The sequence below is a fragment of the Chiloscyllium plagiosum genome, unplaced genomic scaffold, assembly GCF_037043375.1.
Source record: "Chiloscyllium plagiosum isolate Xiang-an unplaced genomic scaffold, Cpla_swu_hap1 HiC_scaffold_7, whole genome shotgun sequence".
Taxonomy (NCBI): domain Eukaryota; kingdom Metazoa; phylum Chordata; class Chondrichthyes; order Orectolobiformes; family Hemiscylliidae; genus Chiloscyllium; species Chiloscyllium plagiosum.
Genome location: NW_028270145.1, coordinates 6,925,701 through 6,939,150, shown reverse-complemented (window position 1 = coordinate 6,939,150; position 13,450 = coordinate 6,925,701). Strand labels below are relative to the sequence as shown.

The window sequence follows — 13,450 nt, the reverse complement described above, 5'->3', positions numbered from 1 at the left end:
TATTTAAATTTAGCTTTAATTTTCACAAATTGTAGTGTGTAGGATACATTTTCCAATGGCTTGGATTTCTTCTGACAAAATACAATGAGGCTAATGGACTTGTCTTATATTATGGAGGAAATTCAACAGCAACCTCTAGAGTTTCCAAGTATGCAGTTAAACCTGGAAATTCATTAGTTGCTGCATGGGTTACTCTATTCCAATACAGGCTACGTTGCACCAAGACTGATGCACTCAGCATTGAAATTCATGTAACAGAAAGAAGTTGTCCATTTATCCATTTGTAAACCATTAATCATGTCTGAAAAACGTTGTGCTGGCATAGTCAGGTAAAAGTGGGCTTTTAGTGGTATGATAAATTATACATAGTACCAAATGACCCTCTGGCTCAGATTTTACTAAGTCAGGATGACCTGGGAGCTTTATATGTGATGGGCAGGATTCCAGAATTTCTGCAGCATTCCCATCTCTGACAATTTTCACTAGCACCTAATAAGGGTATGTGCAATTAGTCCCCATGTGACATGCCCACCCTTGCTGGATCCCTTGTGAGGGTGGGCAGGCTAAAACCCCATCTCAAATTTAATGGAACTGGGTCCCTTTCGTAAGTGGGTGTGGTTCACAGGCTCTTAAAAGGGGCATGAACATTGGGGAACATGTCCCTTCATTATGGGTCGCACGGTGGCTCACAACACCAGGGACCCAGGTTCGATTCCAGCCTTGGGTGACTGTCTGAGTGGAGTTTACACATTCTCCCTGTGTCTGTGTGGGTTTCCTCTGGGTGCTCCGGTTTCCTCCCACAATCCAAAGATGTGCAGGTCAGGTGAATTGGCGATGCTAAATTGCCCATAGTGTCAGGGGTGAATTTGGGTAGGGGAATGGGTCTGGTTGGGTTACTCTTCAGAGGGTTGGTGTGGATTCTTGGGTTGAAGGGCCTGTTTCCACACTGTAGGGAATCTAGTCTATTATTTCATTTACGGTCTTTGAAACACACACGCAAAAAAAGACTGTTTTTTCTGTTTCAGTCATTAAATTATAGTTTAAAGGTTGGATGTATTTTTACTACTGTTCTTGAGATAATTGTAATAATACAAAGGGATCTAAATGTCCAGAGAGCTTTAAAATACATTGAAAAATCTTCCAGAAGCTGTTGGTTAGAAATTAGAAGCTCCCATCTGCTTGTGAAATCTGTCAATTAGTAAGCCATCTGGTACAGTTTAAAAGTCTTAGTTGTTTGTTTTTGCAATTTCAATAGGTTTCATTGTTTGTGAATTGCAAATTGATATTATTTCCGAAACCATGATGAATTCTTGACAGAGTTTCAAAAGTCTAGAGCCACTTGCTGTTAGCATTTTGATGTAGTTAATGAAAAGAATGTTTGTTTTTATTAGGGTGGACCTCTTGAAGGGTTTTAATTTTTTTTTTAAAAGAGTTTTTTTGTTACAGTTTGGAGTATTCGAATGAGATGAGAGCATTTTAGAAATCTGCTTATATTCATTATGTATTTCAAAGTCATCCTGAGCTCTGTCCATAGTGGCTACTATGTGATCGGCTATGGAAGATTCTGGGATAGCATGCTGGGGCATGGAGGGTATGAGTGGACAAAGAGGGATATCAAGGACCATGGAGAGGCCATAGGAGGGCCACAGACGGTAGGTGGATTATGAGGACCAGTGGACCCAACAGCCTTTAATACAACGAGTTAGAAGTCCCACAGAACCCAGCCAGATCTTCCAACTAGCCTGCCATGGCACTTACATGCTTCCATTGGCACCATTAAACTGCCTCTGGATGTGTCAGGTCTGAGTCCATTCTGCCCACACTTCCTTGGTGTGGTAAAATAATGAAAAAAAGTCATTTTCACAGAGACAGGTCTGTCAAAGCAAACATTTTCCTGTCTTGATTTTCTGGTCTCTTCCAGGAAATTCCAGCCATTGGTGTCTCATTTTTTTCAGAAATTAACTGTTTGTTTTGGTGACATTACACACCACATCCTCAGTACATGCTATGGCATGATGGATAATTAGAACAGAAGGAATTGAAAAGCAAATTACTGGCATTCTTCAGTCTGTTGTACAATATACGTGCTGTCCGTTTATAGATTGTCCAAAATTATTTTTGTTAGGAAGTACAGCAGTCAGTCAAATAAGAAGCTTTAAATGTAATTTTATTGGCATGTAACTTCTGATGGGTTAAAGGTTTTTGTTTTCAAGAACACAGTATGTCATTGGTATTAGATATAACTGAACATTTGCAGTAATACAATTCCTTTAATTCCTTCCACCCCTTTATTGACTGTTTATTATAAGTACATTTCCTCAGTAATTTTTCCTTCTTCTGTTTAGAACATTGTATTCATTTAGATCACCTCAGTTACCATTACATTGTTTTATCTTAAGTATTGTTGAATGATCAAAATTAAATTCAGTCCCGAAAGCCTTAGTATTCGAACGTGTGATTTAATTGTTGGGGCTAAAGGAGGTTCAGTGTTACATGTATTCTACCTTTTGGTTTATAATAAATGAATACCTTATTACAGAGTGATTGACAAGAAATAAGAAACTGCTGATTTACATTCCCAGTGATGAAAAACAAAGGAAAGCATCTGATGTTATGAAAGTAATTACTTCAAATGTTTGTGTCACTAAGTACGAAATGGTGAATTATATTTCTTCTTTTAGGTTGGATTATAGTGGCCCTTCTCGAGAGTTCTTTTTCCTGGTATCCAGAGAACTCTTCAATCCATATTATGGTTTGTTTGAATATTCTGCTAATGACACTTATACAGTGCAAATCAGCCCCATGTCTGCATTTGTAGACAATCATCATGAATGGTAAGCACTTTTATGACTATTTTCAGGATTTCTGATGAATTTTTCAAATTAAAAATGAACTCTAAAACATTTTCTTGGCATTATGTAAAAATGCAGAACCTTAGAGAAAGTTAGTGTATTTAATAACATTTTGGAGGAGTTAAATCCAGAGATATAAGGAAATAAAAATTAATTACTTTAAATGTTCAATGCATTTTAATCTGAAATACTCACTTGATCACCTCAGGGGTGACCAGTGGTAATGGATTAAAAACTTTGAAATTGAACCTCATTGGTCATCTTTTCAAGATCTGGTAACTGGACTGCAGACTTGACTTGTCTGCAGACTGATTCCTGTAATTATAAAGTCATTCCCCTCTGTCTTGACATGCTGTTTCTTCATCCCCTGGTCTTCAGTATTGCAAAGGCTGCTGACGAGTTCAAATTCTCCACAAGCTCTATGAATTTTGCCACCTTGTTGTGTCATTGTTTCTGTTTCTGTCTTGGTAATTGCACTTATATTCAATTTTCCTCTCCAAAGTCACTCACCCTCAAGCTGCTGGAATTTATACTTGGAGCGATTGATTATGCAGTTGAGTTTAGACAAGAAATTTAAATGTTTGCACTTGAGATTCAGGTGGATTTTACAGCAAATTAGGACTGTCTCCAACCTGAACATAAAAGATACTTCACTTAATCAGAAAAGTAATAGCTATCCTCCTGAAATCTGAATCAACCAAGTTGGCAAAAACTCTTCCTGCTGTTTAGAGAGGCAATACCTTGAGCTCCCAAACTGACTGACTTCAAAAAAGACAGCCCGCATTCCATACGCATTCTGGGCTGCTTTGACAAGGCTTGATTGTCTGTCCCCTCACTCGAACAGCACTAAATTCGGTTGTGGATGGTGCTGGTCTTGCAAGGCAACCTACAAAGATTGAGGAAGGATCATGGACCCAGGTAAGTGCTATAAAGACGTAGAGTCATACAGCACGGAAACAGACCCTTTTGTCCAACTCGTCCATGCTGACCAAGTTTCCCAAATAATCTAGTCCTATTTGCTTGCATTTGGCCCATATCCCTGTAAACTTTTCCTATTCATGTCCCTGTCCAAACGTCTTTTAAATGTTGTAATTGTACCTGCATCTACCACTTCATCTGGCAATCCATTCCCCATTTGAACTACCCTTTGTATGAAAAAGTTGCCCCTTGGGTCCCTTCTTTATCCTCTTACCTTAAACCTATGCCCCGTAGTTTTGGACTCCCGTATCCTAGGGAAAAGTCCTTTGCTATTTACCTTATCTATGCACATTCCAGTGGGAAAGTGTTCAGAAACGTAGCGAGGGGATAGGTTTTGGAGGCCAGTGAGGAGACACACAGAGAAGCACCATTTTGGGGGTGCCCCTGATGCACATGTAGCAGTCACCTCTGCCCCAAATGATGTGCTCCTCTTTCCTATTTTTTAACCAATTGCATTAAAAAAACAACCTCCTTACTCTTGCTGCCTGCCAGTGCCCAGTGTATTTGACAATACAGGTGGACCGAGGGCCCAAATGAACAGTAATTGGCCATTAAGAACAGTAATAGGTCTCAGAGAGGGTGGTTCAGTAGATGCCCCCTCCTACTGCTTGTGTAATGGGGACTGGGCCAGGGTTGTTTTGGGAAGGTCATGAGCTAGCCACTGTACCTCATGATAATAAAATGTCTGGTGGTGTGACACCATTCGATTCACCACAAGAAAGCAAACATTTACTTTTCCAAATGAACAATGTGTTGGTTTGGCTGAATTCTGTTTTAATATAGTGGTTTTTAAAGAGGAAATGAATGGACACATTTCAAAGGTTTAGGGTTTAACTAAATGCATTTCTTTTAGTGAAACAGCACAATACAATAATACAAGTAACCTCCTTTTTGAACAGTAAAATTCTTTGATTTTACAGACATGAGGGTCAGAAATTAGATCTCCCTTTTGGTGTCAGTAGGCTGGATTTTCATTCCAGAGTCCTCATCTCAATGCTGGCCCAAATTCCGGGTTTAAGAGCCGGGGAAGGCTGGTGGCAGAGCCTGGAAACAATTAAATGGCTGCCTCCATGACCTCTGCAAGATTTAGAATGGCTGGCAGGTTCCCAAGGCTGGTGGGCCAACAAGAGGATCAGATGCAGGAGCTGCTGATGTAGTTTGTTGAAAGAGATGCCTCCCCAAATTGGAGTCACCACCAATGAAAGGGAAGACTCTTTACTTGTGAAAATGATCACATCTCTAATCTGTTTTTAAACCCTTTGTGTTTTTCCTGGCATTTGATTTTAGTCTAAGGGGCTTGGAACTGAGTGCAAACGAAACTTCATTACACATTGTCCAGTGAAGGAATTAATTTCCATGTCTCCTCTCAAGCAGTAACTGTCTCAATGTCCAGCAATAGAATGGATGGGTGGATGAGGAAACAGTGATATGGAACAGAGTGAATAATTCGAATCCCTACAGTGTGGAAACAGGTCCTTCAGGCCAACAAATCCTCATCAACCCTCTGAAGAGCATTCCACTCAAACTAATTCCCCGACATTTACCCATGACTCATGCACCTAACCTACACATCCCTGAACACTACGGGCAACTTAGCACGGCCAGTTCACCTAACCTGCACATCTTTGGATTTTGGGAGGAAACCGGAGCACCCGGAGGAAACCCACGCAGACACGGGGAGAATGTGCAAACTCCACACAGTCAGTCGCCTGAGGCAGGAATTGAACCCGGGTCTCTGGCGCTGTGAGGCAGCAGTGCTAACCACTGTGCCACCGTGCCGCCCACAAATGTCTTTGCACAGTCTCCTGTGCTGTTGCAGATCTTTCACATAGCCGTCAGCTTTGGTTTTGGAATCCACTTTTGTACAGGTCAAATATCCATTGCTTGTTTTATGCTAAATTGCTTTGATAAAGCAGCAGAAAATAATAAAAAGATAGATGGTGAAATCATCACCATATTCCTGATGCCAGATCTTTCCATGCAAACATCCCACCCTCAGCACGGTGGCACAGTGGTTAGCACTGCTGCCTCACAGCACCAGAGACCCGGTTCAATTCCCGCCTCAGGATTTAACTCAGCACTGTTGCACTGCTCTAAAAGTGGATCCACATGTAACTGCAGCACTTGAAGAATAGAAAGATTACCTGTGGCCACTGGATGGCACCAGAATACTGCATGTTTGAAAGATTAATGCAGTGAAAGGATATATCAAGAGTGGTAGAAGTGCTATACTAACTATAGAATGGGGTCAGTGTTGCACTGTAATTTTCTATCATGTCTACAATGCCAGTCTGAAAATCAGCATTATTTGTTTTCCTTAAAATTCAGAAGCTAGGTTCTTTGAAACTTTAACACTAGTGAAGTTAAGATGTTTCTCCATCTTAAGCAACAAATTTGACCATTTCCCAGTTCACTGATGTCCTTTTCAGAGATTTTCCAATATGGATCCTCCTGATTGACAGCCATAGTATTCTACAACATCCGGCCCTAAAACAGTGATTGGCAGTGGCAAGCTGGTCATGTAGGAAGGCATAACTAACAGTTCCTCTCCCCTTATGCAGCTTCCAATATTAAGAAAGTTGACTATGAAGAAAACACAGTATTTTTTGTTCTGGAAAGAATAAAAATATTTTTGCATAAATAAAAATATAAATATTTTTGATGATTTAATCAAGTGAAATATGCACCTAAATTCCTATGTTGTTGTAGGTTACATCTGACAACTCCCAGGCTATCGGACAACAACAGAAACATACTTGGTACCAGCACTAGTAATTCAGACATGTGGGGAGACTGAGTTAAATTTCTGTCTTGAGAAATTGATTCCAATATATATAAAAAGTAAAACCTGACATTAGCAAGAATTACTGAAGCTGCTTGATTCTTTAAAACAGATCCACAAGTGCCCTAATGGGAAGAAAATCTGCTGTTCTTAGCCAGTGTGACCTGTATGTGATCTCAGTCTCACATCAAAATGATGATTTTTTTTACCAGTCCATTAAAATGGCTGAGCCACCAGGGCAACTGGTGAAGAGCAACAAACTCCTGCCTTGCTAGCAATGACCAACGTCTCTAGAATTAAATTAAAAAAAACCTGCTGTCATCCATCAATTAACAGGCTTCCCTGATTCCGACTAGTAATCTTTTTCTCTTGCAGGAACTGACTCATTCCATTATTTTTACTATGGTGACACAAACCTGTTAGGAATTTATCCTGGTTGCCATTCTTATTTGTAAACTTTTGAAGCCCAAGTTTGCTATCATCTTGATTTACTTGATTTAGGTTCATGATCAATGCAGGAACCTGCTTCATTGTCTTTAGTAGAGGAAACTGAGCTCATATAATGATACCAGAATTTTGCTGGTCTGTAATCTCATAAGAACATGTTGCCTCTGCAGTGAACACTACCATTTTCAAGATTACCAGCAATATTTACTGTATTTCATGATGCCTATTGAAAACGTTCTGCATTTAATTTTCTTTTACATCAATAAAAATATTGCCAAATTCTAACAGCAATCTTCATGAGACTCACTGCCTTGCTCACAAAGGATGTGATCATGTATTTTTCAAAGACGATGTTTTTATCTGTGAATCTGTTGCCACATAGGGAATGAAACTTGCTCTTGTTCACAGTTTATTTAAGATGTGCATTATTTTATTTTCTAGAATTGATCATAATATGATATATTATAATCCAAACCTTTGAGTTTAATATCTTTGCTGAGGGATCTTTTGTAATTGAACTATAAACTTAATAAATAAAATCCAAGTTGAAATTGCCAGGACATTACCTTTCAAAATATTTTAACAAAGGTTTTAATTTACATTAATACAAAAACTGATCAATTTGAGTATCGAGTATAATACCTTAAAGGAAGAGTGAGATATCAAATATTTATAAAAGGAATTTCAGATTTCAGGATCAGGGCAACCATAGTAGCAGCCACTAAATCAACATGTGTTTTCTCATGTTGTTGGTGCAGCAGTCTACATATTGCTAGTATACAAGTCAGTAGTCTCAAACATGATATAAGATGCTTTAATAAAACAAAACTCTCTGATAGTATATAAATTATAATTATCCAAAAGCGAATTAAATTTTGGAACTGCTTTTATTTTAGGTTCAGATTCAGTGGTCGAATCCTTGGTCTTGCTCTTATCCACCAGTATCTGCTCGATGCCTTCTTCACAAGGCCATTTTACAAGGGCCTGCTTAGAATGTAAGTGTTTCTGCTTTAAGAAGAAAAAGCTATTTTATGTATTACACTGAAATGTGAAACTTACAGTGTTTAAGTGTAATCTTCTTTGACTTGACCTACTCTTGGGAAATAAGGCAGGGCAAGTGACTGAAATGTCAGTGGGGGAGCACTTTGGGGCCAGCGACCATAATTCTATTAGTTTTAAATAGTGATGGAACAGAATTTACTGAATCTAAAAGTTTAAGTTCTAAATTGGAGGAAGGTCAATTTTGATGCTATTAGGCAAGAACTTTCAAAAGTTTATTGGTGGCAGATATTCACAGATAAAGGGAAGCTTGAAAATGGGAAGCCTTCAAAAATGAGTTAACGAGAGTCTGGAGACAATATGTTCCTGTTAGGGTAAAGGCAAGGCTGGTAGGTATAGGAATACTAGATGACTACAGAAATTGAGGTTTTGGTTAAGAAAAAGAAGGAAGCATTTGCCAAGTATAGATAGCAGAGATCAAGTGAGTCCTTAAAAAAGTATAAAGGCAGTAGGAGTGTACTCGAGGAAAATCAGGAGGGCAAAAAGGGGACATGAGATAATTTTGGCAAATAGGGTTAAGGGGAATCCAAAGCGATTTAATAAATACATTAAGGACAGAAGAGTAAGTAGGGAGAGAAAAGGATCCCTCAAAGATCAACAAGACAGCCTATGCGTGGAACCGCAGAAGATGAGGGTGATAATTTTGTATCAGTGTTTACTGCGGAGGAGGGCATGGAAGATATAGAATGTGGGGGAACAGATAGCAACATCTTGAAAAATGCCCATATTACAGAGGAGGAGATGTTGGATGCTTTAAAGCATATAAAGGTGCATGAATCCCCAGGACCTGATCAGGTGTACCCTAGCACTCTGTGGGAAGCTAGTGATATGACTGCTGGGCTCCTTGCTGAGATATTTGTATCATTGGTAGCCACAGGTGAGGTGGCGAAAGACTGGAGGTTGGGTAACATGGTGCCACTGTTTAAGGTGAAAGTGAGGTCTGCAGATGCTGGAGATCAGAGCTGGAAATGTGTTGCTGGAAAAGCGCAGCAGGTCAGGCAGCATCCAGGGAACAGGAGAATCGACGTTTCGGGCATTCCTGAAGAAGGGCTTATGCCCGAAACGTCGATTCTCCTGGTCCCTGGATGCTGCCTGACCTGCTGCGCTTTTCCAGCAACACATTTCCAGCCACTGTTTAAGGTGGCAAGGAAAAGCCATGGAACTATGGACCGGTGAACCTGACATTGGTGGTGGGCAAGTTGTTGGAGGGAATCCTGAGGGAGAGGATTTACATGTATTTGGAAAGGCAAGGACTGAGTAGGGATAGTCAACATGGCTTTATGCATAGGAAACATTGTCTCACTAACTTGACTGAGGTTTTTGAGGAAGTAACAAAGAGGATTGCTGAGGGCAGAGCAGTAGATGTGATCTATATGGACTTCAGTAAGGCGTTCGACAAGTTTCCTCATGGGAAACTGATTAGCAAGGTTAGATCTCACAGAATAAAGGGGATACAGAACTGGCTCAAAGGGTGGTGGTGGAGGGTTGTTTTCTGACTAGAGGCCTGTGACCAGTGGAGTGCCACAAGGATCAGTGCTGGGTCCACTACTTTTCATCATTTATATTAATGATTTGGATGTGAAAATAGAAGGTACAGTTAGAAAGTTTGCAGTTGACACCAAAATTGGAGGTGTAGTGGACAGCGAAGAAGGTTATCTCAGAGTACAATGGGATCTTAATCAGATGGGCCAATGGGCTGAGGAGTGGCAGATGGTGTTTAATTTAGATAAATGTGAGCTGCTGCATTTTGCAAAAGCAAATCAGAATAGAACTTACACAGTTAATGTAATGTCCTGGACATTGTTGCTGAACAAAGAGACCTTGGAGTACAGGTTCATTGTTGCTTCAAAGTGGAATTGCAGGTCGATAGGATAGTGAAGACGGCATTTGGTATGCTTTCCTTTATTGGTCAGAGCATTGAGTATAGGAGTTGGAACATCATGTTGCAGCTGTACAGGACATTAGTTAGGCCACTTTTGTAATACTACGTGCAATTCTGGTTTCCCTCCTATTGGAAGGAAGTTGTGAAACTTGAAAGGGTTCAGAAAAGATTTACAAAGATGTTGCCAGGGTTGGAGGATTTGAGCTATAGGGAGAGGCTAAATAGGCTAGGGCTGTTTTCTCTAGAGCGTCAGAGGCTGAGGGGTAACCTTAGATGTTTAAAAAATCATAAGGGGCATGAATTGGGTAAATGGACAAGATCTTTTCCCTGAGGTAAAGAGAAGTCCAGAAGTAGAGGTTTAGGGTGAGAGTGGAAAGATTTAAAAGGGGCCTAAAGGGCAACTTTTTCACGCAGAGGGCGGTACATGTATGGAGTGAGCTGCCAGAGGCAGTGGTGGAAGCTGGTACAATTACAACATTTAAAAGGCATATGGGCCGAGGGTGGGGATATAATGGGAAGGGTTTCAAGGGATATGGGCCAAGTGCTGGCAAATGGGACTAGATTAATTTAGGATATCTGCATGGCATGGACGATTTGAACTGAAGGGTCAGTTTCCATGCTGTACATCTCTATAACTTTCTGACCCTTGTGTATTGTCCGCATTTATTGCACCACAAATACACATCAAGTCATAAAAATGTTCTTAAACATATGTCTTTTTGCAAGATTTGATTTTTTTTTCTTGATAACATATTTGTCTTAGAACCAGGAAAATGTTGGCACAATTTTTTTTCAATGCACATATCCACCTTTCAGACAAAATGAGGAACATTATAGTAACAATGATACTGATTTCAGTGAGGTAGTGACTTTGACTTGAAGAGTTGGGAATTGTTTTGCACCTTCTAATGCTTCTCAATGAGCTGCAGGAATGCTGTTTGAACTACAGAGAAGAAAAGTTGATTCTCAATAGATCAGAACCTGGCATTTCTCTTTCCAGCTTTTATGCTTTCAGTCACTGTTCTGTTTAATTTCTTCCTCGCCCTCTCACTGTACTGTTCTGCTTTTAAAACTGGTAATTTTGTTCAATGAGTTAGTCAATCAGACAAGTTAATCAATCACAGGAATTGTACAGTCTGGGATGTTGTAAATGGTGGGGGTTCTTTTATTCCATTGTCAACTCACTTATTATGATTTAGTTTTCACTGTCATGTTCATAACTTAAATCTTCATTGTATTAACATCAGACCCTGAGACCAAATTCAGCCTCTTATTCAGGCTTCTTCAAGGAAAGATAAGATGAGTTAGATCACATTCATCAAACAATATTCTTTAATTTTGAGTGGCTTTTAACAATGATGACAATTACACCATTCAGCTACTGATGGTGCACCTGGGGCTTTTCAACATCCTGGCATTTTTTAAGCTAAAAGGACATAAGTTGCACCCATTCCATTTGTATTTTGATGATAGCATTTGTAAATGCCCTGGAAGCACCATAAGAAGGGTCTGCCAAGTATTTTGGCTAAGGTTCTCTGTATGTTCGGCATGTGTATTTCTGGTTTAAAATAGGGCTAATTCTGCCTATCACTACCAACACACACCTTCTCTTAGATTGGTAGTCTAGACTCAGACAGGAAGATCCACTTTGATAATGTTGACCTACTTTCAACTCCATAACTCTTTCAAATCTTTGAGACTTCTAATACCCTTAACATGTAGTTCGTAAGTCTGGCTTCAGTCCTATTTAGATACATTGATTCACCAAGGGGTATGCTTAAGATTGCAATACTTTCAAAAGATTCCTTCAGATGAAGAGGCTTAAATTAAGCTTTAGAGAGTTCAAATAAACTGGTCTAGAGTTGTAGTTCATGGATGACGTCACAGCAAGTTCAATTTTGTATTTCTGCCTAATTGTGGGATCGAGATTACCAATCTATTTCAGCATTGGTACATGTTTTAGACTTAATTTCCTCAAGTGAGATTACTTAGAGGTATTCTTCCATCTTCAGGAGGGTAAGGCACATTCTGTTGCATTAAATAATTATATATTTTCATCTTAACCTAGTGAGATGAGTTTCGAGTCAGGTGGTCATTACTGGTCCCGCATTCTTTCTGATGATCATTTGTCTCATTTCTGTTGCTTTACATTTGTTTTGAGTCTTTCCATTGAGTTCTCCAGAAATATCTTGGGCTGGATCTTCATGATTAAGATGGGTATGTCAAAATGTCCTAATTCAGTACGTACTGTTATGTGCAGTCATCACTGCAGGGTGATGAGGTAAGAATAGAGTCAGTCCAACCAAACCCAGAAGCAGATGATAGGCACCCAAGTCGGTGGGTTGGTTTGTGTGCCTACTTTAGTTCGCTGGGTCTTTGTTTCCCATTATATTATAAACAGCTAGGCCCTCTATCCCTCATTCCTCACACAATTTCACCCTGCCACTTATTCCTCATGATCCATGCATGCCCTTCCCCACATCTTTTATGATGTCTATGCCTAGTATGCACTATCTAATGAGCCATATGATTGCAATGGCAGATGTTGACATTCTGAAAAAGGATAAAACACACGTTTAGAAATCTGCTTTAACAAAGTTTGCTATCCTATAATCCTGTCAGTAAAATAGGGCCATTATGTTATTAATGAAAGAAGCTTCAGCCACTTCATACTTCTTAATCTTGTCTAAATAAACATACAGGCATTGACAAAAGAGACACCAGACTAATTCGTTGTAACATCATAAGGATATCAATAAAGTAAAGTAAATACTTCAGTTGTCCAGAAAGACCTGTTCTAATGCATTTTTAAGTTCTGGAGTTCATCCAAACATTCATAATGCGCTCAGATGGAACATCAGATGTCTGGCATCTGTTTCTGCTGATACAGCTCCCAGAGGGATAAAACTGAAGTGGAGTGTCTACTTGCTTGATAACATTTTTATGGAGTTGTGGAGGAGGTATAGAATTTACCCCACTGGGGACATGTTTAAAGTTAACTTCTAAAAGGTTCCCAAATACACACTTTAGCTCTCAGCTCCTCTGATGGGCCGTGAATCACGAGTCATCCAGAAGCTGACCTAACTTTACAACTGTTGCGGAGGTCTATGAAGTATCTACCATGTCAATGGAGCTGGCCAGATCAAGAATGCAAATTGCAGATTTTTCAACTGCACCATTATTGTGTGCCAGTGAATATTTCTAGTGCAAGGAGTGGAGCGGACTCATGGATTTGGCACCTACAGTCCACACCCCACCATTTTTAAATAACTCCAGAGTCAGCCTGACAGCTCAAAAATCCATCAATCCATGACCTTGTATTCAATGTTGTCAGTGCCACCTTGAGGTTGCTATGATATGGAGGTGTTGGTGTAGGACCAAGTTAAAAAATCACACATCAGCACGTTATAATCCAACAGGTTTATTTGGAAGTACAAACTTTCTGAGCAC

At 39.7% G+C, this 13,450-nt stretch overlaps 1 protein-coding gene across 5 annotated transcripts in view; it reads left to right on the top strand.

Moving 5' to 3' along the window:
- LOC122551267 (E3 ubiquitin-protein ligase HECW2) overlaps positions 1–13,450 on the top strand; it is a 345,727-nt gene that overhangs the window by 277,046 nt on the left and 55,231 nt on the right. For all 5 annotated transcript variants that reach the window (XM_087988687.1, XM_087988685.1, XM_087988686.1 and 2 more), the window contains exons 22-23: positions 2,682–2,834; positions 7,956–8,054. In XM_087988687.1, coding sequence (XP_087844813.1) covers positions 2,682–2,834; positions 7,956–8,054 — 252 coding nt within the window. The remainder of the gene's footprint in view (positions 1–2,681; positions 2,835–7,955; positions 8,055–13,450) is intronic.